The 20,010-nt window shown below is 60.3% G+C and overlaps 7 protein-coding genes across 7 annotated transcripts; 3 read left to right on the top strand and 4 right to left on the bottom strand.

Annotated features, from left to right (window-relative positions):
* Nucleotides 1-5,501: 5,501 nt before the first annotated feature.
* PLICBS_003391 (uncharacterized protein) lies at nucleotides 5,502-6,297 on the bottom strand (the record flags this gene model as incomplete). Its single annotated transcript, XM_018323136.2, has 4 exons — nucleotides 5,502-5,645; nucleotides 5,713-5,845; nucleotides 5,955-6,182; nucleotides 6,278-6,297. 4 exons carry the CDS (start codon nucleotides 6,295-6,297, stop codon nucleotides 5,502-5,504), a joined length of 525 nt encoding a protein of 174 aa, XP_018178366.2.
* A 423-nt stretch (nucleotides 6,298-6,720) lies between these two features.
* Nucleotides 6,721-7,843, top strand: PLICBS_003390 (uncharacterized protein; the record flags this gene model as incomplete). The annotated part of the gene is made up of 3 exons (XM_018323135.2): nucleotides 6,721-6,973; nucleotides 7,030-7,673; nucleotides 7,730-7,843. 3 exons carry the CDS (start codon nucleotides 6,721-6,723, stop codon nucleotides 7,841-7,843), a joined length of 1,011 nt encoding a protein of 336 aa, XP_018178365.1.
* A 495-nt stretch (nucleotides 7,844-8,338) lies between these two features.
* On the bottom strand, nucleotides 8,339-8,634 carry PLICBS_003389 (uncharacterized protein; the record flags this gene model as incomplete). Its single annotated transcript, XM_018323134.1, has 3 exons — nucleotides 8,339-8,376; nucleotides 8,441-8,542; nucleotides 8,622-8,634. 3 exons carry the CDS (start codon nucleotides 8,632-8,634, stop codon nucleotides 8,339-8,341), a joined length of 153 nt encoding a protein of 50 aa, XP_018178364.1.
* A 1,096-nt stretch (nucleotides 8,635-9,730) lies between these two features.
* On the top strand, nucleotides 9,731-13,022 carry PLICBS_003388 (glycine decarboxylase subunit P; the record flags this gene model as incomplete). Its single annotated transcript, XM_018323133.2, has 3 exons — nucleotides 9,731-12,338; nucleotides 12,390-12,908; nucleotides 12,961-13,022. The coding sequence occupies 3 exons, from the start codon at nucleotides 9,731-9,733 to the stop codon at nucleotides 13,020-13,022; spliced, it is 3,189 nt and encodes a 1,062-aa protein (XP_018178363.1).
* Nucleotides 13,023-13,572: 550 nt separating this feature from the next.
* On the bottom strand, nucleotides 13,573-15,147 carry PLICBS_003387 (uncharacterized protein; the record flags this gene model as incomplete). Its single annotated transcript, XM_018323132.2, has 1 exon — nucleotides 13,573-15,147. One exon carries the CDS (start codon nucleotides 15,145-15,147, stop codon nucleotides 13,573-13,575), a length of 1,575 nt encoding a protein of 524 aa, XP_018178362.1.
* A 2,017-nt stretch (nucleotides 15,148-17,164) lies between these two features.
* On the bottom strand, nucleotides 17,165-18,562 carry PLICBS_003386 (uncharacterized protein; the record flags this gene model as incomplete). The annotated part of the gene is made up of 2 exons (XM_018323131.2): nucleotides 17,165-17,676; nucleotides 17,731-18,562. The coding sequence occupies 2 exons, from the start codon at nucleotides 18,560-18,562 to the stop codon at nucleotides 17,165-17,167; spliced, it is 1,344 nt and encodes a 447-aa protein (XP_018178361.2).
* Nucleotides 18,563-18,930: 368 nt separating this feature from the next.
* PLICBS_003385 (Cu-binding protein) lies at nucleotides 18,931-19,904 on the top strand (the record flags this gene model as incomplete). Its single annotated transcript, XM_018323130.2, has 3 exons — nucleotides 18,931-19,146; nucleotides 19,216-19,425; nucleotides 19,479-19,904. 3 exons carry the CDS (start codon nucleotides 18,931-18,933, stop codon nucleotides 19,902-19,904), a joined length of 852 nt encoding a protein of 283 aa, XP_018178360.1.
* Between the last annotated feature and the right edge of the window lie 106 nt (nucleotides 19,905-20,010).

Raw genomic sequence — 20,010 nt, 5'->3', positions numbered from 1 at the left:
CAGGCTCGGAGGCGCGACGGTTTTTGGATCAGGACCAGCTGGGACAGCACTGCTGACGGGTAGGTTGTTTGATGAGGACGGCTCAAGACGAGGCGGTCCAAATTGGATGTTTCGGGGCTTCGACGACGGAAAGTCGAGTGGTGCCGGTGGCAAAAAGTTTGTATTCGAAAGGAAAGACAAGAAAGACGGTTTGGCAAGACAGGAACCACGAGAGGATCGGTGAGTAGCCGCGACCTGGCGATGCGGAAGCCTACCAGAGACCTATTTGTGGGCGAGAGCCAAAGAAGAGTAGAACAAGGAGCGTACGGTGCCGTCGAGGACACGCAAAAGGAGTGATGAGGTGAAGAAAGGTGAGATGAGTCGAAAGAGCCCGACACCGATGCTTGATAAGTGAAGGAGCGTGAGGGGAGGTAAAAGAGTAGAAAAGGGTCGCGAGCAGGCCGTCTGGTAGTCGGTCAAGCTGGGGCAGGCCCGTCTGTTTGATCGTTTCAACAAGGGGGGAGGCGTGAGCCCAGAAAGACTGGAGCAGCAGACGACGCGGCCGTGCTGGAAATTCGGCGTGCAAAGGAAGGGACAGGAGTATCCGCCTGGGATACGTAAAGGAGGGGCGTGGGCAAAAACGAGAGGAATGATGAAGGAGGGAGAGGTGGACGAGGGGAGAGAGCGAGCAAGAAAGAGCTCAGAGGAGCAGGCAAGCAGGCGAGAGAGCCCGGGCACGGCTCCGGGCATCGCAGCTCCAGCCTGGAAGCCCGCCCGGGCATCCATCGATCCACACATGGCCCCTGGTCCGCCTCCGAGCTCCCAGGCCAGGGCCTGAAGATCCCCGCCGTTGTCTGCGTTAGCGCCAGGGGCACGGCGTCCGTGGGTGGCCAAATGCACTGGGGACATGGGGGGCACAGCGCTACGGCAGCCGCCAGCCGTGGTCCAAGGCGACTGGCCTCGCTGTGGGTTGGGTCTGGGGGAAATGGCCTGCCAGAAGGACCTGCCCAGGGGCGTGGGTCTAGCGAGCCACGAACCACCCATTCGCCCCAAGCCTGGAATTCATTAACCACGTCGCGGCACTAGGCACCTAACCGGGGCACGAACCACAGCGCCGTCGCCAGCGAGTCGGCGAGTCGTGCGTCGCCTAGCGAGGCCCGCAATCCGTCTCATCATTGCGCGCACTCTATCGGCAACAGTGAATAGATGAGCCTGTTCCCATTGACGCGCCCAACCAAGTGACGGGATGAAGAGGCCCCCACGAGGCTCAAACGGAGGCCTGCTCGATCAAAGAAGCACCGGCTTGAATTTTGATACTGTGCTTGGGGGCCTTCCGTCCCGCCCGGTCCACTGGCGCCGACAGCTGGAACCCACAACTGCCACATGGCAGTCGTGCAGCAGTCGAAGACGCTGGGATCGAATATCGTACAAAGCAGAGCAGAACGCTTGGCACCCGAGGCATCTGCACGTGCAAGGGCGGCATGTATGCGTAGTTGCGTATAATGTTCGTACGGGCAGACATCACAATGCCAAATTCCAATGGCTTGGCGGCACAAATTGTTGCCCAGCCCGAGGCTCGCCGCGACGGGGTGCCAAGTTGCCGTGGCGGTCGTCAGGCGGTTCCCCTTGTGCACCGTCGCACCCATACAGTCGCACGACAGACTGTACGAGTACAGCGTCGGCGCCGACCTCGATGCGGTTGAGGCGAGAATGCAATGCTTGTATACTCGCAACGAGCGGTGGGGCTCGCCTCTTACCTACGACGCCGGCATCCGCCACGGGAGGCAAAGGAGCGGGCATATGAGGACATTCCCACTGCCGCCCCGCCGTCACAGAACAGTGGTGCGATGGGACGATTGCGACCCACGGGAGATCTAGAACGTCGACGGCAGGGAAGAGGCATTGCCAGGCTCTGAGATCGGCTCCGGGATGCTTGCGAGGTTTTTGCCCCGGGGATTGAACGAGATGCCCGAATCCGTCTTGTTGGGCCCGCAACGGTCCATCAATTGCCAGAGAGAGGAGGATGAAATACAGGAGTGTGTGGCGGAAGTTTGGGTACGAGGGGCAGGCACCTTCCATTTGTTGCCCAGCACTTGCCGCCCACCTTGCGCATTTGGGGTACGAGTACTGTGCAGGACTTGCGCAGAACGCCGAGGGGACATCTTGGCTTCGCAAACAATGCCCTCTGGTCTGTCCGCGTCCGGGTAGACGCGCAGTACTGGCATGGTCGCCCCGCTGGCCAACCAGGTGGGGCCACTGTATGGGCCCGCCAAACAAGCTACGGTGGCGCTGCGGGGCTGCTCGTCCCTGAAACCGCCCTCATCTCAGCGGCTGACCCGCGTGCTGCCCTTCATCTCTGGCCCTTCCTTCCTCGACTTCAACCGCGTTCCAGGTTACCCTGCCGGCGGGCGCTGGCTTCCGACCCGGCCATTACGACAGTATCATCCCGAACTCCTCGCTCCAGCAACAATCCACATCATTATCGGCATGGCAGCGCCTGTATCGACCGGCATATCGTCTGGCTCTAACATGGTCGACCGCGGTACTGCGTGCGAATCAGTTGATATTTCCCAAAGCGGCCGTCGCCTGAACGATCACTCGCCCCCACCATCGCCCTCCCACTCGACCGCGTGCGTGAGCGTGGCGTTCCAGCCCGGCCAGGCGCACCCGGCCACAATGACAGCCCTGTGCCCCCTTGTTGATGTCATCCCCAGCTTTGCTGGCGACCCTGCCGAGACATTTCGCTTCAGATCCGCTACAATCGTTGCTTTTTGTCGGCGCGTGTCTCGCCTCGCTGTCGAGAAAGAAGTCGCCGCCGCTTTCTCCCAAAACATGGTGGCTGACAAGGGGTCCCGTTTAACAAAGTCGAAAGCAGCAGACCCTTGGCCCTGGCCGCGAGCACGCCGCGCCCATGTGTAACTATTGGCCTCGTCGAACCTTGGCAGTCGGCCGCGGGAAGACGGACATGCCTCCATTGGAACGCACGCTTCTCCCATAATGCATTGTCCCGGCAGCGCTGCCGGACCCTGAGGTGTCCTGCGAGGTATGGTATGCAGGACTGCCTGACGCGTTCGTTTTCATCCAGCCACTGGCCGGATGGAATCAAGGGAGCCTCTCCCCGGATCGTCGGCGTGCGACCATTGTTGCACGGCAGAACCTTCCGACTCCTTTGTTTCCCCTCGCCGCCTATACTCGTACGAAGCATTGAACGTTCCTCGCGACTCGGCCAATCACCCGTTTTCGTGGGTAAACGCATATCTGGCATGGGCCAAGCAAGGGGCGCGCCAGCTTGCACGATGCTCTCCCATACTCGTACCCGTCCCGGCGACCTCAACTCCCACTGCCCAAGCTTGAGCCCTTGACCTTCATTTCGGGTTTGATGACGGATTCGAAGACGACCTCGTCGTCGGGCCACCATTCGGCTCAAGCGGCGTGCCGGACCCCCTTCGTCATGTCGCAAGCGCGCTTCTGTAAAATTGGACCTTCGCCAATCTGAGCCATGGTGTGGAAGCTCCCGCCGCCCACCACACACCCCACACACCCCCTGGCGTTGGACCTCATCAACCACTTCAATTCTCGGGCCTTCCCCTATGTTTGCTACGACGGCAAGTTGAGTTGCACAAGAGTCGAGGCAACCGTGGTCCATCTCATGCGATGCTTCGTCGTCTCTCCCGGCGGGGTCTGTATTCGACGGATTGGACGCAACTTGCAAGTGGACGAAACCAACCTTGTCAAGGTGAAACTGGCGGCTGCGACCCAACAGCGCGGCCAGCTTCCGTGCAGCTCATCATCGATGCATTCTGTTCAACGGCGGGTCGTGCCTTGCGGCCGCTCACGCACACGCCCTGGGCGGCCCGCTGTGCCGCCGACCATCCCTTTGCTTTTGGGTCGTCGTTTGCTGCACCGTGTTGACGTCAACTGTCTCGGGCGTGCATCCACCCGCCAGCTCCGATGTCGTGCACGCAAGGGGACTTCGTTAGGTCTCTGAAGTGAGGTCTGACAATGCACCTGATACTTCGGACCTCACAGCGCTGTTCTGCGACGTGGTAGCGCAGCATAGTGTGCAGATGCGGCGGCATATATCCAGGAACACACGCCTTCGATTGCTTCCGTAGGGCACGGGGTTCGCCTCTCCGACAAGCCACGATCCTCTTGAGAGTCGGCGGTACATCGGCAACAGCCTGGAAATGTCCCCATGTCTGCGGGCCTGTAGCTTGCTCCTCTCCTTGCACACTACCCACAGTAGAATGCAAGACCCTTCTTTGATACGTGACTTGCCCGGCGCATACATATGCCGAAGCCACCACAGAGGAACTTTACAACGGCCCCGATCCATAAACCCCAGATGTTGCTTGGCTATGGGGTTCCGAGTAAAATCATGTCATTGTTTGCTGTAGATTGTTGGCGCAGGCTTGCCTCCCTCGTGACCCTGCCGTCGGCCGAGTCAATCCTCGTTTGAGTTTCGAGATCGCAAGGATCTCGACAAACACCATGCGCGGCGCTCATTTATCTGAAAACCTTCCCCCCGAGGTCATTTCGAGCGAATCCACAAACGCAGTTCCAATCACGGTGGAGGATAGGGTCTCGGTGATTTTTACACAAGCTCCAAGATTTGGTATAGGGTAAGCCGATTCGGGTGGATGTCGACGAGCCGACACCAGCCAACTGAATTGCGGTGAAGAGACCTTGGGCTTGTGTTATGGTTTATTAGTACGAGATGCCATTGCTGCCACTACTCGGTGCGAAGCTTTGGTCTCGTGGCTCTCGTTCGTCTGGTTTCAAGTCGCGGCACTGGTTTACACGGCACTGCCTGACATTATAGACTTGGAATCACCGATTTGTCACATCAGCTGGTCCTACCTGGGAAGGAAACGGAGCCGCGATACCTAAGCCGTCGCGTATTTGTCCCCCAGAACTGTCTCGTCTGTTAATACCGCTGCGCTGCTGATAAGCTGGGGGAGGGAATTTGCTGTGAGTGGACCAACATGCCCATGACACCGTCATACGAAGCACGCCATGCTCTTCCCAGAACCATGCACTGTAGCGCGTGGTTGTATGCACGAGTCGATGGTTGTGAAGAAGAATTGATGTTCAACTAAAGAGAAAACACGGGTCTATATGCCGCGGGGTACAGGAAAGCGGACAAGTGCCGCAGGAGCTGCAGCGAGTGACACCTTACCGCTGTGCGATGAGACTACATGTGCCTTGTGCAAACTCACGCACGAGCTAAGGTCGCGCCGTGACAGGTGGCTCCGCATAAATGTAGAGTCGTATCACTATGATGTCCCACGTACCTCATCAGCAATGCTGCGAGTGTTAATCGTAACACTCGAAACCGACGGCAGCAGGCGAGATTGCCTTGCAATATCCCGAGACGGAGTCCCATGTATGCTGTTTCGAGAAATCAAGACACGGATGACATCACATGGCAGGATCAAAAAGGAAGATCAGCGACGTTCTCAGTTTAATAAAATGTACAGTTTCTGTTCGTCACAACCCCCCTTCCGGCTCATAGCAGCACTCTATTGCTTCGCCTCGGTCTGCTGGTTGGGAACGAATGGCTTGCCGTCGCCAGGGCTGATGCGCACATCGGCAAAGATTTGCTTCGGTCGCAGCTCGACAGGGGTGACGTTGGTCGGCTGATCGGGGATCTTCTTCTCGAGTTTCTGCCGTCATTGTCAGCCGCGGTTCTCGTTATACATGCAGCGAGCCGGGCTCGCACGCGAGACGCACCAGGTTGTCAAAGACACACTTGTTCAGCTTCCACTCGGCGGGGCGGCACTGCCAGAGCTGATGGTTCCGGTCGTCCAGGCACTCCCAGTGCTTGCGGAACTCGGCGAGGCAGTGGGTGTTGATGTCCTTGATCCTGCTCTGATTGTCAGTAATCGGTCGACTTCGTCCGCAAACACCCTTCTGCCACCGTCGGCAGGGCCTTAAAGCGTCCTCGAGCACTCTAGGCGGATATGGGCACGTACACGCTCTGGGCGCAGCGGGTGACCCGTCGCCCCTCCTTCATGCACTCGAACTCGCCGCGGCCGGGGTTCTCCGTCTTGCACTGCATGTAGTCGTCGTTGTACTCGCGGCACCGGGCGCCGATGAAGAAGGACGCCGACAGCAGCGGCGCCGAGCTGGCGCCAATCTCCTTGACGGCCGGGACATCGTCCGGGAGCGGCGTCGTGTCGATGAGAACCTGCTGGTGAAAGCTGGCTCGTTGGTTAGCGGCTGAGCATGACGGCGGCGCGCGGGTCGCGGCCAATCGGCGACGCAGCGCAAGCGCAGCAGCCAGAGAGAAACATACTTGGAGCGTCGGGTCGCCATTTTGCTCGTGTTGGGGCTGACCTTGCTGTGAGTGCCGGGTGAGGTGAATGAAGACCGCGATCGCGGGAGCCGGAATTTGAGGTCGAGGTTGGAATTGGTGCGTCGTGATTGGCCAGCCCGCCACAGCGAGGCTGGCCTGGTGGACGAGGCGGCGAGATCCACTCTGTCGACTTTGTGCACGGCGCCTCAGCTTCAATTTTGGGACCGCGAACAACAAACCACGACGACCCTCCGCGACGCACGTGCTGCAGCTATATCCAACGACGAAAGCCGCGAACTGCATGTCGCCCATTGCATGCATGCGTGAAGCATAGAGCGTCGCGTCCAATCACCGTCCGGCGTCGCGCAACGCCTGCTTGCCTCCGCGCAGGGAGAAAGCATCGCCCGGAGCAGAGCTAAAGCTTCGCTGTTCAGCCACCGACAATGTCGCTCTTCGGCCAGTCCAAGGGCTTCGGCTCCGGAGGCCTTTTCGCACAGTCTCAGCCAGCTCAACAGTCGCAACCGACACAGCCGACAAGCAATACCTTTGGCCAAACCTTGGGCGGTGCGCAGCAGGGCGGCGGTCTAGGCAGCTCGATGATGCAACAGCCGCAGCAGGTTCAGCAAATGCCTGCCCTCGCACAGTCTGCAGCTCAACTCTCGAGCTCGCTATGGCAGCCGGGCAAGGAGACGCCTCGTATGTATCCCTGGCGACGCGCCGCATCTTGAACCAGGTGCTAACTGATGCACTAGACCAGAAGCCCATCCTGGACCAGATCAAGCTTGTCACGGAGAAATGGGACCCGTCAAACCCCAGCTGCGTCTTCAAGCATTACTTCTACAACAAGGTTGACGAGGCGCACATCCCCTTTTACAAGCCCCAACCGCACGAGGACCCTCGCGAATGGGAAGAGGCGCTGCAGAACAAGCCGGCGCCAGGCTTCATGCCGGTGCTCTGCTCTGGATACACCGGCGTAGCAGACCGCCTCAAGACACAGAAGCGGGCCATCTCCGAATTCAACACGCGGCTGCACCAGATCAATAGCAGCCTCGATGCCATTCTCCAGCGCCACGAGCTAGAGACAGAGGTCAGGGCACTTGCGGCACGGCGACGACAGACTGCCATAAGTGAGCGGTGCCTGGCGTTGGCCGCACGGGTTCAGATTCTGCGGAATAGGGGATACGCGCTGAGCGGCGACGAGGATGACCTCAAGAACCGACTACAGAACCTGTGCAGGGAGGTGCAAGACCCGGCCCTGGGCGCAAGAGAGGAGGAGCTGTGGAGCAGGCTGATTGTGCTGCGGGCGTACTCTGACCGTCTCAACAAGGAGCTTGACAAGCCGGCGGTTAACGGCAGCGAAGAGCTCGACCCGGATATGGTGGCCAAGGCCAAGCGGGTAAGCTTCTACTTTCGAATCACCATGATGTTGCAAAAGACTAATAAGACGCGCAGGTACTGGAGGACTATGAGAAGCAGCTTCAGCACCTCAAAAAGGAACTGGAGGCGCTGGGGCTGGACTTTGATGAGTGGGAGAAGAGCCGTGGCGCCACCACGAAAGCTAGATAATACCAATGCTTCGGATGGGCGAGCGGGAAGATATGTACAGGCCCAACTTTGCGGGCTTCCTAGATGCTTTTGCTTTTGCACCGGCGAAATGGGATAGTAGCCAAATTCTGGTCATTTGACGCCTGTCGACGCGTCGAGACACTTGTAGACACTGGACATTGAGGCACGGCAGCTTCTACGCTGTGGCTCACGATATGCTCGTTGCTTGCATGCCATGGATGCTCATGACTTCGGCAAATTCTCTTGGATGCCCATTTGTTCAGATGCTTGGCTCTAGCTGTCCGTGATATGATACAACGGGCCAGGTTGTCCGTGACCCTGCCCTATCCGTAGCTCCTCAAATCGTACAGAGAGAGGTCGGTCGCCGTCTCAAAATTACCTTCCCTGGAGTGAGGAAGCTCAAAATTCTATCGTGACAAATTTTTGCGGCGCATGATGGCGTATTGTAGGCTCGTTCTCGCGGCGGAAGATTTTTTCATCCCGGTCAGGGACCACTCAAAGGATTCGGCTGGCCATGTCAATGGCAAAGGGAGCTGTCGCGGCGCGTCTGGTCAGCAAAGATCCCTTCTCAAACTCCTTGGAGATGATCAAACGTACAGAGATACAGCATAAAGGCCGTGGCGACGACCTGCTGGACGGTAAAGGTCGCCTCGGCCTCCATGGCGCGGATCTCCTCCGGGGACTGCTGCGGGGGCGCGACTACACGGAGAGCACGTCAGCAAACGTTGCCCTTGGGCTATTACCCAACAGGTATTGTGACACGGCGCGTTAGACGTACATCCTCCAAACATCGTGACAAACGGGATGGCGATTTGTGGTGTTCTTGGAGTGTGGTGGTGATGGCGGGTGGTTGGGAGTACTGGGAGGTTACGTAAAAGAAGGGCGACTTCGGCCAGGAGGAGACGGGCAGCGCTGGCGGCGGGCGCGGTCACGGGTGGTGACGCCCGGCGGACACGAAAACTCGGGAGCCGCTAGCCGCCGTAAGAGGCAGCTGCCTTCGCCCAGCGTCGGCCCGAGCGTGGCCGATGTCGTCGACCATTCGCTCCACCGCCAGGCGCGGCGGCGGAGGGTGGTGTCGAGTGTGTCACGGAAACGCCCACCGGGGGGGGGGGGGGGGGGGGGGGGGGACGGTACGTACTGCGGCACTGTGGTACAGCGCTTGTTGCGGCGCGGCGCTGCCCAGAGGACGGGACCGCAGTGGGCTGTTTCCAGTGCCATCGCCTGGAGTGCGGGCCCCCGGAGCGCGCTGTGGCGGGGATTGGCGGGACGGGGGCCCTGCCATGCCTTATCGGGCCACTGAGATGGTGCGAGTAGCGCATCTGTGGAAAATCCCTGCTGTAGCCGCTGCCGCGTCCAGAAAAAAAGTGACCTGAGGGGTGCTGTGACAGCTCCTCCGTGGCAGGCGCCGGCCAGCGGTCCGTCCTCAGTCTTAATAGATCGCGGTCCTCGTTCGTGCCTCGCCTCGCGGCTCCCCCTCTCGATTGTCCTTTTTTTACGCCTCCTTTGTATTTTTCTTTTTGGACTCGGAACTGGGCGACGGAAGCAATATCGCAGAGACAAACCGGCGGTTGCTCTGTGCGCGTCTGCATCTTATCACCACCGTGTGTCGGATCCCGGCCGGCTGGAATCGGTGACGCTCACTCTGCCGCCCACGCCCACGCCCACGCACCCGCACCAGCACCCGCGCCAGTGGCTCCTCCCACAAGCTAATAAACCCCCGGGTGGTGGCGACGACCGGCTCTCACCTCTGCGACCCCCAGCGATAAAAGTTTCCCGTTGCCGCTCTTCCTCCTTCCTCTCCTCCTCCTCCACCCTTCCGCTCCTTCGACCCGGTTCTTCGTACCCCAAAGAACCTCACACGGAGCCAATTGCACCCGCCCAGCTGCAATGGCTTCCAGGCTGGTCCTCGCCCGGGGCGCTGCCCTGCGGCCGACCTCGGTCTCCGGCAGTTGCATGGCCCGTGGCGCTCTCACCACTGCCGCGGCTCGCGCGCGCTGCTTCTCCCAGAGCACTGCCCTCGGTGAGCCCCTCAGCGCCGAGTCGCGCAGGGCACAGCTCGAGGCCCTCCACAAGGACCCCGTCTACCTGGAAATGAAGAAGTCGCAGCACAAGCAGCCGTGGATGGACTTCACTTCCCGCCACATCGGCCCCCGCGACGAGGATGTCGCCGAGATGCTCAGGGTGCTCGGCCCTGGCGCCGAGACGCTCGACTCCTTCATCGCCCAGGTCATTCCCGAGGACGTCATGCTGCCGCCCCAGAAGACGATCCAGCACAAGACTTACAGCGAGTCGGGCATCGCCAAGGCTTTCAAGGCCATGAACAAGGAGAACGACATCAAGGTCTGGATGAACGGCGGCGGCTACTACCCCGTCGAGGTGCCCACCGTCATCAAGCGCAACATCCTCGAGAACCCGGCCTGGTACACGAGCTACACTCCCTACCAGGCTGAGATCAGCCAGGGTCGCCTGCAGTCGCTGCTCAACTTCCAGACCATGATCTCGGACCTCACTGGCCTGCCCGTCGCCAACGCCAGTCTGCTCGACGAGGGCACTGCCGCCGCCGAGGCCATGACCATGTCTCTCAGCAACCTTTCCACCTCGCGGGCCAAGCGAGAGGGCAAGACGTACGTCGTCTCCCACCTTGTCCATGACACCACCTTCCGCGTCATGCAGGGACGCGCTGAGGGCTTTGGCATCCACCTCGAGATCATGGATCTCTCCGCCCCGGATGCGCACCAGAAGATCCAGGCCCTCGGCGACGACCTCGTCGGTGTTCTCGCCCAGTACCCCGACACCAACGGCGGTGTTCAGAACTTCCGCGACCTTGCCGATGTTGTCCACAAGCAGGGCACCCTCTTCAGCGTCGCCACTGACCTGTCTGCTCTGACGCTTCTCACGCCTCCGGGCGAGTTTGGCGCTGATGTCGCATTCGGAAACTCGCAGCGCTTTGGTGTCCCTCTCGGCTTTGGCGGTCCCCATGCCGCCTTCATGGCTGTCAAGGAGAACAGCAAGCGCCGTCTCCCCGGTCGTCTGATTGGTGTCTCCAAGGACCGCACTGGCGGGCGCGCTCTTCGCCTGGCCCTGCAGACCCGAGAGCAGCACATTCGACGAGAGAAGGCCACGAGCAACGTGTGCACGGCGCAGGCTCTCCTCGCCAACATGGCTGCCATGTACGCCATCTACCACGGCCCCGCCCAGCTCAAGGAGATGGCCGTCAACAACCTCCGATTCGCTCGCATGCTCCAGGCCGCTGCTCAGCACTACGGCCTCGAGGTTCCCACGCGCACTCTCGACGCCGAGGGCCGCGTCCTCTCCGACACCGTCACGCTGCGCTTCGCCGAGCCCAACGTCTGCCAGGCTCTGCGCCGTGAGCTCTACGAGCAAGGCATCAGCAGCGGCAAGACCTGGACCCGGGACGAGGTTGTCCTCGCCGTTCCCACGACCTTCACCCAGGACACGTATGTCCGCATCGTCAAGGCGTTCCAGACTGTCGCCAGCAAGAACCACACCGACCGTGACCTCGACGTCGCTCACAAGTTCTGGACCGAGGGCTTCCAGCAGTCCTCGGAGGACATCGTCAACGGTATCCCGCCCGCCGTCCGCCGTGAGTCGGCCTACCTGACGCACCCGGTCTTCAACACCCACCACAGCGAGACTGAGATGCTCCGCTACATGCACCTCCTGCAGTCCAAGGATCTGTCGCTGGTTCACTCCATGATTCCCCTGGGCTCGTGCACCATGAAGCTCAACGGCACCACTCAGATGGAGCTCATCGGCGCCGAGAATATCTCCAACATCCACCCGCACGCACCGTCGAGCGCCGTCAAGGGCTACCAGAGGCTCTTCAGCGCCACCTCTAACCAGCTTTCTGCCCTGACCGGCATGGACGCTACGTCTCTCCAGCCCAACTCTGGTGCTCAGGGCGAGTTTGCCGGTCTTCGTGTCATCCGCAAGTACCACGAGCAGCAGCCCGGCGCCAAGCGTGACATTTGCCTCATCCCCGTCTCCGCCCACGGCACCAACCCGGCCTCCGCCAGCATGACCGGCATGCGCGTTGTGCCCATCAAGTGCGATACTGTCACCGGCAACCTGGACTTGGCCGATCTCGAGGCCAAGTGCAAGAAGCACCAGGCCGAGCTGGGTGCCATCATGATCACGTACCCCAGCACGTTCGGTGTCTTTGAGCCCAACATCCGCAAGGTCTGCGAGATCGTTCACGAGCACGGCGGCCTCGTCTACATGGACGGTGCCAACATGAACGCACAGATCGGACTGACTTCCCCTGGCGCGCTGGGCGCGGATGTCTGCCACCTGAACCTGCACAAGACGTTCTGCATCCCTCACGGCGGTGGCGGCCCGGGTATCGGCCCGATCTGCGTCAAGGGCTTCCTTGAGCCTTACCTCCCGCACAAGGACAGCCAGACCCCCGTTGCCAGCGCCTCGTTCGGCAGCGCTAGCATCGTCCCCATCAGCTGGTCCTACATTGCCACCATGGGTGAGTGTGATTTGTACCTGCATCGCAATAATTTCGCTAACACTGTTGTAGGTGACGAGGGTCTCCGCAAGGCTACCAAGACTGCTCTCTTGAACGCCAACTATCTCCTTGCTCGCCTCAAGGACCACTACCCCATCCTCTACACCAACGACAACGGCCGCTGCGCTCACGAGTTCATTGTCGACATCCGGCCCTTCAAGGCCAGCGCCGGCATCGAGGTTGTCGACGTCGCCAAGCGTCTGCAGGACTACGGCTTCCACTCGCCGACTATGAGCTGGCCTGTGCCCAACACGCTCATGATCGAGCCCACCGAGAGTGAGAGCAAGGATGAGCTCGACCGGTTCGTCGAGGCCATGATCAGCATCCGCCAGGAGATCCGCGAGATCGAGGAGGGCAAGCAGCCCAAGGAGGGCAACGTGCTGCGCAACTCGCCGCACACGCAGGCCGACCTCATCGTCGGCGACGGCGAGGGCAAGTGGGACAGGCCCTACTCGAGGCAGAAGGCTGCTTACCCGCTGCCTTATCTGTACGAGAAGAAGTTCTGGCCCACGGTGGCGCGTGTGGATGACAGTGAGTGCCGACCGCAATGATTCATTCGTATCGGTAACTAACCAGTCCGCAGCCTACGGTGACACCAACCTGTTCTGCACATGCCCCCCTGTCGAGGACACGACTGAGCAATAAGCTACCGACATTGCAAGCATATGATTTTGGATAAAAGCCTTGCATTGTCTCCGTGTGTATTGTATAGTACACTTTTTGCTCTGAGCCCATAGACTTCTTGGCGAGGGATGCACTTGATCCGAGTCACCTCGCCTGCGTGTCTGTTTCGACGTCTTTGGACACCCTTTTTTGTGCTTTTCAGGTGGCTACGAAGCTGCTACTAAACGGAGTTATGCGGGTTCTGGAAGCTCTATTTAACATACCAGGCGGAACCAATTCAACATCAACGGCGTCTCATGGGCTGAATGAAATATGGACGATCGAACGAGAGTGGAGTGCTGGCCATCTCCAGGGCGGGGATGTGCCAAGAATCGAATAGAAATCTTGAGATAAATCAAGCATTTAGAGACACATTACATCTACGATTTCACCTTGCAAAGCGGCCAATGATACCAATTAAATGGGTGGGAAGGCCTTGAAGGCCCCGAGTCATCATTTGTCGTGGGGAGGCAATTGTAGTTGCGCATCCAACCATCTATATATCTCTTCAAGAGTATACCCCTGCACGCTTTCAGGCCTCAAATACCAAAGCTACGCCGTCATCGCCCGCTGTAACGAGCCTCTCGCCCGTCTCGCCCTGCACGAAGCCCAGGACGCCGCCTCCCTCGCCGTCGCCCCTGTGGCCCTTCCACTCCTTGAGCAGCCCCGCATCCGCGGTCGCAGGTGCGCCACCGGCACCGGCCGCGCCCGCCGGCTGGCCCCCGGTCGGCGCGCCGCTGCCGCCAGTACCACCAGCTCTCAGGTCCCACCTGCGGACGACGCCGTCCATGCCGCAGCTGGTCAGCAGCCACGAGCCGCGCACAAACTCGACCTTGACGACCGAGTGCTCCTCGTGGGCGCCCACGATGTGGCGGCGCACGGCGAAGCGGCGGGTGGCGTCGTAGACGACGATGCTGCCGTCGACGGAGCCCGCCGCGATGAGCGTCGTCGGGGGCGTCGTCTGCGCCAACGACGACACGGCCAGCGTCTCCACGCTGTCGCCCTGCGTGTGCAGCGACGCGAGGATCTGCCCGCCAGCGGTCGCGTCGGCCGAGGCCTTATTGGCGCCGCCGCGGCCGCCGCCACTGCTGCGCGCTTGGCCCTGCGCCTGCGGCGTGAGGCGCGGCAGCGAGACGATCTTGATGGCGCCACCTGCGCCGCCGACAGCGACGAACGCGCCCTTGGGGTCGATGGCGATGGAGTAGAGGCCGCCCTCGACCTCGAATCGCTGGTCCTCGCCCGTCAGCGACACGGCCGTCATGCCATTGTCGCCTACAAGGCCCTTGCCGGCGGCGACGCCCCATACGTCCCACACGTACAGGCTGCTATCCTCGGAGATGGTGACGAGCAGCTGCCCGTCGGGCGTCCACGCGCCGGCCGTGCAGGGCCCCGTGTGCAGGAAGTACGACTGCACGATCTGGAGGGGGTTCGACTCGTCGGAGGGGTCGATGGTGTAGACCCAGACGGAGCCGTCGGAGGCGCCGAGGGCGACGGTGTTGGGGTTCGTGGCCGAGGGGCAGGGCGCGAGCCAGTTGATCTCCTCGACCTCCTGGGTCTCGCCAAGGAGCTTCATGGAGACGCCAGACTGGGGCCGGACGTCGGCCCGCCAGGCGCGCAGGCGGCCGTCGAGGCCCCCGCTGACGAGGACCTCGCCGCGGGGCAGGGTCCAGCACAGGGCGTTTATGGAGTCGGTGTGGCCGTCGAGCGAGAAGAGGCTGTCGAGCTGGGTGCTCTTGGGCGCCTCGGCCGCGGCGGCCGGGTCGCTGGCGAAGCTGGGCGGCAGGACGGGGCGCGACTGCGCGGCCGACGTGTCGAAGAGCCAGCCCGCGCCGGGGGCGTCATCTTCCTGCCCGGCGGAGCCGCCGACGGCGACGAGCGACGGGTGAACGGGGTGTTGGGCGATGGCGAAGAGGGAATCTTGCGGCAGGTCGAAGTAGGCGATGGAGTCGTTTTGCAGGACGAGCTCGACGGCCTCGTCGTCGTCGGAATCCATGGCCACGTCGTCGCCCTCGTTGACAATCTCCTCGGCGGCCTCATCGGCATCGAGCATGTCGTTCTCGTCGACATCGTCCTCGGGACGGTCGACGCGATCCTTGGACGAGGACATTTTGGTGCTGAGCGCAGCAGCTGCTGCGGGGTGGTGATGTGATGTGTGCGTGAGGGAGAGAAGCGTTTCCAGTCGCGTTTCCGTTCCGCGAAAACGCTGGCTGAACTCGGCGCAAGGGACCGGAAGGGAATGTCGGAGCAGCAGCACTTGCGCTTCAAGGTAAATAAAAGGCGCGCGCGCAGAGCAACTGGTCGCTGTGATCGAAGGCGACGGAAGCGGTCGCTGCTTTGCAACTTTTTTTTTTTCTACGTCACGCCGAAAAATGCTGCTTGATAAGCGGCGGCGATGCGCTGCGTGCCCCTCCCCCTCGCCTTTGGGGTCTTGGACCCCGCCGTCCCGCCACACCACTGGAGCTCCCGTCCCTTGACCTCCCATCAGGTACGAAGTACGAAGTACACCTATGTCGCAGCTGCTCAGTGCTGAAGCAAAAAGTTCTTCCAAGTTGGTTCCTTACGACTGCCCCGCAAACGCATTTACACGTGAACCACGGGCCCGTCTCGTGCGAAAGAACCCTCGAGCAGGGGATCCAACTTGTTGGATCAACTCATGACGCGTAGAAATAGGAAACCTTCGGAAGTTGTTGGCGGATCCCCGGACTCTCGGAGTCTGTTTGCAACCTCTTCGTCACGGCGCATACACTCATGAGAGCCCCCCCGTCCCTCAAAACGACATAGGGAGGTGTTGCGGCTGGCTTGCTGGCAGCGTAGCCATGCAGGGGTTCCCCACGGAGGCCACACTCCCGGCGCACATCCCAGAAGGCTGCCGTTACGTGGCATGCCGTGGAAGCCACGATCCGGCTTCTATTGGCCATGCGACTTGTTCTCCGTGTAAGTGGTGCCCTGAACACGCTCGGCGGCATGTCTGTCAGTATAGCTCGCGCCGGCCAATTGCGACGTGCCTTTCGTGTCATTTCCGATCGCGATGAGGCTTGTCTTGACCTTGCGCGGCTCGACTGTCCGTGTATGCCCTCGTCACCGTCTTGCTCTGGGCGACTTTGCGCCCGTTTGTCCCGGTTCTCGTGAGCCGCTGCGACTATATTAAGGGCTCTTTCCTCCCGTTCGATGATGGCAAATGGAAAACCTCCAAGCACTCGGCATAAACTGCATTCTACGATTTCTGTTCTCGACAACTACAACTTCACTCCAGCCTTTTCAGCCTTTGATCTTCCAACCATGCTCTCATTCGTTGCCTGCACCGCTGCCTGTGCCGGGACCGCTGCCGGATGGTTCAGCTTTTGTGGTGCCACTACCGTGGCGGCTGTGGCGACTGGCATGCCTTGGTTTACACCCCTGTGTTATCAGGCGGGCCTCTTCTTCGGCACCCCTGCTGGACAGAGAGCTTGCCAAGTCACCTGCAACCTCCTTACGCCTTAGGTCTGTTACATGGACCAACCTCACGTTAGTATTGCAGCATTTTTCGGCTGACACGGGATAGGGGCGTAAAGCCACTCGCTGTAGCGTGAAGGGCACAGCGGTCATCAATACAGTACGAACAACCACGAGCAACGACAGAAGGGAAACGCGGGGCCCGTGTCCATTCGTTTTTTTCTTTTTCATCATGGTGGAGATTGAAGGAGGAGTGAAATGCTTTCGTCGCTGGCTCGACAAAAGTTGTGCTTATCCCTGAATGCACCAGGACAGATTGACAACTACGGTGCTGTAGGAACATCAACTCGTTATGTTGTATTGCAAATGTCGGTGACGGCTACAAAGTGTCGATTTCCGAATTCATGAGTTCCGTGCATTCAAGCAGCTGTCAACCACCAAAGCCACTGCTTCTAAGTAGCTGCCTGCCGCGAGGAGCTACACCGCAGCACCCCGTGACATCAATTAAGGCAGGCCTTGTACGGTCAGTGTCGAGCTTCCACACGGCGACAATCGACGCTTGCTTGTTCCTGATCACGAAAAGCATGCAACGGAAATTACTAGAGGGGGTGTTCGCTCCCCAACGCCGGCTGCCCGAATGCTCCCCCATAGGCCCCCGTACTGTGGTATCCTTACGTTTCGTAAACCCATCATCACTCCAGAACCTCCACCCAGTTCTGCTCAGCCTGCTTGCGCTTCCACCTCTCACCCGCCGCCTCCCTTACGTTCTGCTCCTCCTCGCCCACCTCGGCCGCCTGGCTCGCCATCTCGCGGATCTGGTACTTGATGCCGAGGGGCAGCATCTTTTGCCAGCCGCTGTGCACCTTGCACCTCTTGCGCTCGCACATGCCGCGCACCTCGTCGCCTTCGCCCAGCGGGTCGCTCAGCTTGGACTCCTTGAACGTGGCCTCGCCCTCGGGGGACTTGACGTATGCGGCGAAAGCGTCGCGCGCCGAGATGGTGTCCAGTCGGGAGTCGTAGCCGCAAATGTCTTCGCCGAAGCGGCCGGCCGTGATGGCGGCGCGTCGACGCTCCTGCGCCAGTTCAACGAGAGTGAGCATCTTGTGGCAGAGAAGCGTTTCCTCTCCGAGCTGGAACCGCGCTTTGGAGGAATTCTCCAGAAACTCTTTTTCTTCGTCGCTCAATATTGAAGCCAAAGCTTCATCTGGTACTTGTTAGAACATTGCATAGTGAAGCGCGAGACCTGGGAGCAACTCACCGGGCTTGGCATCCGCAGATGGTTTTGGCAGCGATCCCGAAAACGGGGGCTTGGCCATCTTCCACGTCCCCTCCTCATCGAGACCTGACAGGGTGCTATTCAGGAGAGCCATGAACTCATCCTGCGACAGCTGGTCGTTGAGGGGAATCTTGGTCTGCCCTTTCGGTAGCCGTCCCACCATGCGCTCCCACCACGCTTGCGCATGCTCGTTGGAACAGAAGACGCTCGGCTGGTCCTGTAGCAGGCGTGCCGGCTTACGGCATGCCCCCAACGCGCACGTCTTCTTGTATATCGTGCGCAGGTTGCCCTTGGTGCAGTTGGGACAGACGAACCGCTCGATGAGGCTCTCGCCAACGTCCTTGCTCAGGTTGATGCACTCCCCGTGGAACCAGTCCTCACAGTGCTCGCAGCAAATCATCCATCGATGGTCGTCGGGTCCGCGACAGAGGCAGTACGGCCCGTTGTCGGACTCGTCGTCATCGTCCTCGCCCGAGGCGGCGTTTGCGCCCTGCGACGAGGGCTTGGGCTTCTTGGGCCTCTTCCCCGGTTCGCCGTTCCTGGGGCGCTTGGGTGCTTTCTTAACAGCGGAAGCGGTGCCTTTCTTCTTGGGATGAGCCATGGCGGGCGCTGGTTGTGATGGTGCTGGGTCTGGTGTTTCTGTGGAAGGGAGGGGGGTGGGAGATGGTTTGAAGGTTGCCGATGCCGGGTCGCCGCCGGCGGTGAGGCGCGGTGAGTCGGTGCCATTTTCCGTCTTCACCGGGTCCTCGTCCATGAGCACGAACCGCGGCTCATCTTTGATGCCGTTTGTCGCTGGCGTCTGAACAGGCTCCATGGCAAGCGAAGTGAGCGTTTGGGGCGCTCAAGCCCGGATGGTATCTTCCTCAAGGCTAGTTCGATCTCTCATAGGGCCAACTCCATTCAAATGAGATGCACAGTAGTTTCAAGCCGTGGACTTTGTTTGTAGCCTTTATGCCGTCTTGATATCTGATGATGTCGCGTTCAGCGACGTCTTGGACGCTGCAACACGGGTCTTGAGCGGGCTAGGCGCGTGACTAAGCGCCCAAACGCGCCTGTCTTGGTCGGCAAATTTTCGGTGGCAATCGCGCGACTGACGCCGGCAGGTCAAGATTGTCAGGTCATCAATCCACCGCTTCGACCGCTTGACGTCGGCAAGAATTCACGGCTGCCGGACGGATCACCATGTCGCATACAGCCGCAGCATCGAAGGCGCTGCAAAGTGTCCTGGGCAGGGCGGCCTCTCGACAATGCCAGCGGTGCTTCTCTAGCAGCGCCCTGCAGCCTAAGCAGCTCCGGCCGACGCTTCCTCGAGCTTCCATCCAGACGAGACAGCCGATTACGCAGCGACGGACAAAGTACAAGACGGTGGAGCAGGCCAAGAGCCGGCATAGTACTGGGGTACGAGCGCCATGACAGCGATTGCAAATATCAAAAGGGGAAAATGGGAACTGACTGTGTCTGTTGCAGCCCTTCTCGTGGAAGGCCGGCATCCTCTTCGTCGCGACCTGCGGACTGCTGGTGTGGTATTTCGAGCATGAAAAGGAGCGCATGCAGAGGAAGCGGATAGCCGATGCTGCCAAGGGTGTCGGACGGCCCAAGGTCGGCGGCGAGTTTGCGCTGGTCGACCAGAACGGCAAGCCGTTTACGAGCGACATGATGAAGGGCAAATACTCCTTGGTACGCCTCGTCGCACATTTGCGCGTCTCCTCAGGGTGCTGACTTTGTCCCAGGTCTACTTTGGCTTCACGCGCTGTCCCGACATCTGCCCCGAAGAGCTCGACAAGATGGCCCGGATGCTCGACGTGGTCGAGGCCAAGGCCCCCGGCTCCCTGCTGCCCATCTTCGTTACGTGCGACCCGGCGCGCGACGACCCCAAGGCGCTCAAGGAATACCTTGCCGAGTTCCACCCGGCGTTCATCGGCCTGACGGGCACGTACGACCAGATCAAGGACCTCTGCAAGAAGTACCGTGTCTACTTTAGCACGCCGCAGAACGTCAAGCCTGGGCAGGACTACCTGGTGGACCACAGCATCTACTTTTACCTCATGGACCCGGATGGCGACTTTGTGGAGGCCCTGGGACGGCAGCACTCGCCTGACCAGGCGGCGCAGTTGATACTCGACCACATGAAGGACTGGAAAGGCCCAAAGAACTGAGATGGTGGCGATGTACGATGGCATGAGGATGTAGAATAGTGTATCACCGACACATGTATTACTTTGGCCACGACGGCGCCAACAACTCAATTCAATTGTAATGAAG

The sequence above is a fragment of the Purpureocillium lilacinum genome (genome assembly GCF_023168085.1).
Source record: "Purpureocillium lilacinum CBS 284.36 DNA, scaffold_2, whole genome shotgun sequence".
NCBI lineage: Eukaryota > Fungi > Ascomycota > Sordariomycetes > Hypocreales > Ophiocordycipitaceae > Purpureocillium > Purpureocillium lilacinum.
The sequence above is the reverse complement of the archived record's forward strand: the minus strand, read 5'-3'. Positions and strand labels throughout refer to the sequence as shown.